Raw genomic sequence first — 1,835 nt, forward strand, 5'->3', positions numbered from 1 at the left:
TGCCATTTAAATTGATTTGCATGTTTAGATCAGTATATGTATATTTTTACACTTAGGAATTGGACATAACCCTAATGGTATGCTTCTCTTAAAGCCTTAATATATTCCTTATCATCAAGCAAGAAGCCCATAGCAAAGCAAGCTTCTCTAAATGAAGAATACAGTTGGCCATTGACTGTAAGAATTTGTTCATAAGTGGTTGGTCCTTTAACCACAACCAAAATTATCCTAAGACAATACGATTCTTTGGTATTTGGAGGCACCAAGTTAAGCCTTCCAATTGTATAACCTCTTTTACGTGGCTTCCAACATCTATCATTGGCGACGTATGTAAACTTTGTTATGAATTACAAATATGTTAGATATTTTCCTTCATGGAAAATCTTGTTAGCTTTTAGCCAAGAAGTAAACATGGACTCCTTAATTGTTGGCTTGGACAGCAAAACATCAATGTCATCATCATCTTCAAATATTACTGAATTTTCACTAGGTAAATGAAAGTACAACCTTTCAGCAACAGGTGATCTCTTGTGAATCTGGAATGAAAATATTCTCCAACAAGCTTCACAAGGAGAAATATACCTACCATCGAGATAATGCTTAACCTTATCAATAGACTGCTCAGTTGTTTCATCGTCATTCTGGGCAGGTACAAGAGCCGTGGTTATGCGATCATAACCTTTTTTAATGTGCTTGAATAAATATTTGATGGACATTGATTGATTGCACCATTCTATGTTGAGGTGAGCCTGATATTTCAACAATAAGTTTGGATTGTATGGTACCACGTATCTATTGTCTAGGGTTATTCCATTTTTATCTATATTTTTACTATCATTATGCCTTCTATAAATAGGATATTCCTCTTGGTCAACAACAGTTTCAGGTTGCTTTTTTTTTGGAAAATATCTAAAACATCTTTCATGCATGGCGACTTTCTATTTGCATGACCACATGAATCATGCATCATACGTTTCTTGACACACTCATAAAGTTGTGGTTGTTCAATAGAATCTGGTATCTCAACTAATATGATGCTATCAATACTGCAGAAGATGGATACTTGTTGGCAACATCCAAAAACAGAAACATATGAGTATGTGACAAACCTCTCTTTTGGAATTCAATTGTGTAAGTATCTGCAATTGTCATATGGTTAGTTTAAGCACAACTATACACACAATAATCACTTGAGTACTAAGTGCATTAGGAGTGCACAACTTACATGCAAGTACATTGCCTAAAACTTTTTTATCTTTCAAGTCAGACATTTGTTGTTCTAGCTTGAGTTTAAAAACTCTTGTCACAATATTTGGCCGACCCTATGCAGTTAAATTAAGAGTTGAAATAAACCTTTGAATCTCATGCCAATATGGATTACAGGTGAAATTCAAGAACAAATCTAGAAATCCAACAATGCTACATATGACCATTCCATCAAAGTACAATTGATCCATATACCTACGGCTACCAACAAAAGATGAAGGTAGAATAATATGTTTTCCACAATTGACATGTTGATTTTCAACTGGTTGTTGTGAGTTTTTTAAAGTGTTATATTTAACACAACACAACTGCTTTTGATGAGGTCTGATAAACAATAATCATTCTGCTTCCATCATTAGGTAACCATCAACAATAAATTGTTGAAATAATCTTTTGGACCTCAATAAAGTTTGACCTTCACCTTTTCTAAACTGCAGCCTAAAACACAAGAACTCTCTGATAGTTAGTATGTTTCTCTTTCTTTGATGAGAATCATCCATATCTCTATGTTTGATACCACTGTGGTACCCATCTTTACCGTAAGGAAACAGTAGAGGATATTGCAATCC

At 34.2% G+C, this 1,835-nt stretch overlaps 1 protein-coding gene across 1 annotated transcript; it reads right to left on the bottom strand.

Annotated features, from left to right (window-relative positions):
• Positions 1-347: 347 nt before the first annotated feature.
• LOC114416975 lies at positions 348-716 on the bottom strand. Its single transcript, XM_028382060.1, has one exon. It carries the CDS (start codon positions 714-716, stop codon positions 348-350), a length of 369 nt encoding a protein of 122 aa, XP_028237861.1.
• Between the last annotated feature and the right edge of the window lie 1,119 nt (positions 717-1,835).

This window comes from Glycine soja, chromosome 1, assembly GCF_004193775.1.
Source record: "Glycine soja cultivar W05 chromosome 1, ASM419377v2, whole genome shotgun sequence".
Taxonomy (NCBI): Eukaryota; Viridiplantae; Streptophyta; class Magnoliopsida; order Fabales; family Fabaceae; genus Glycine; species Glycine soja.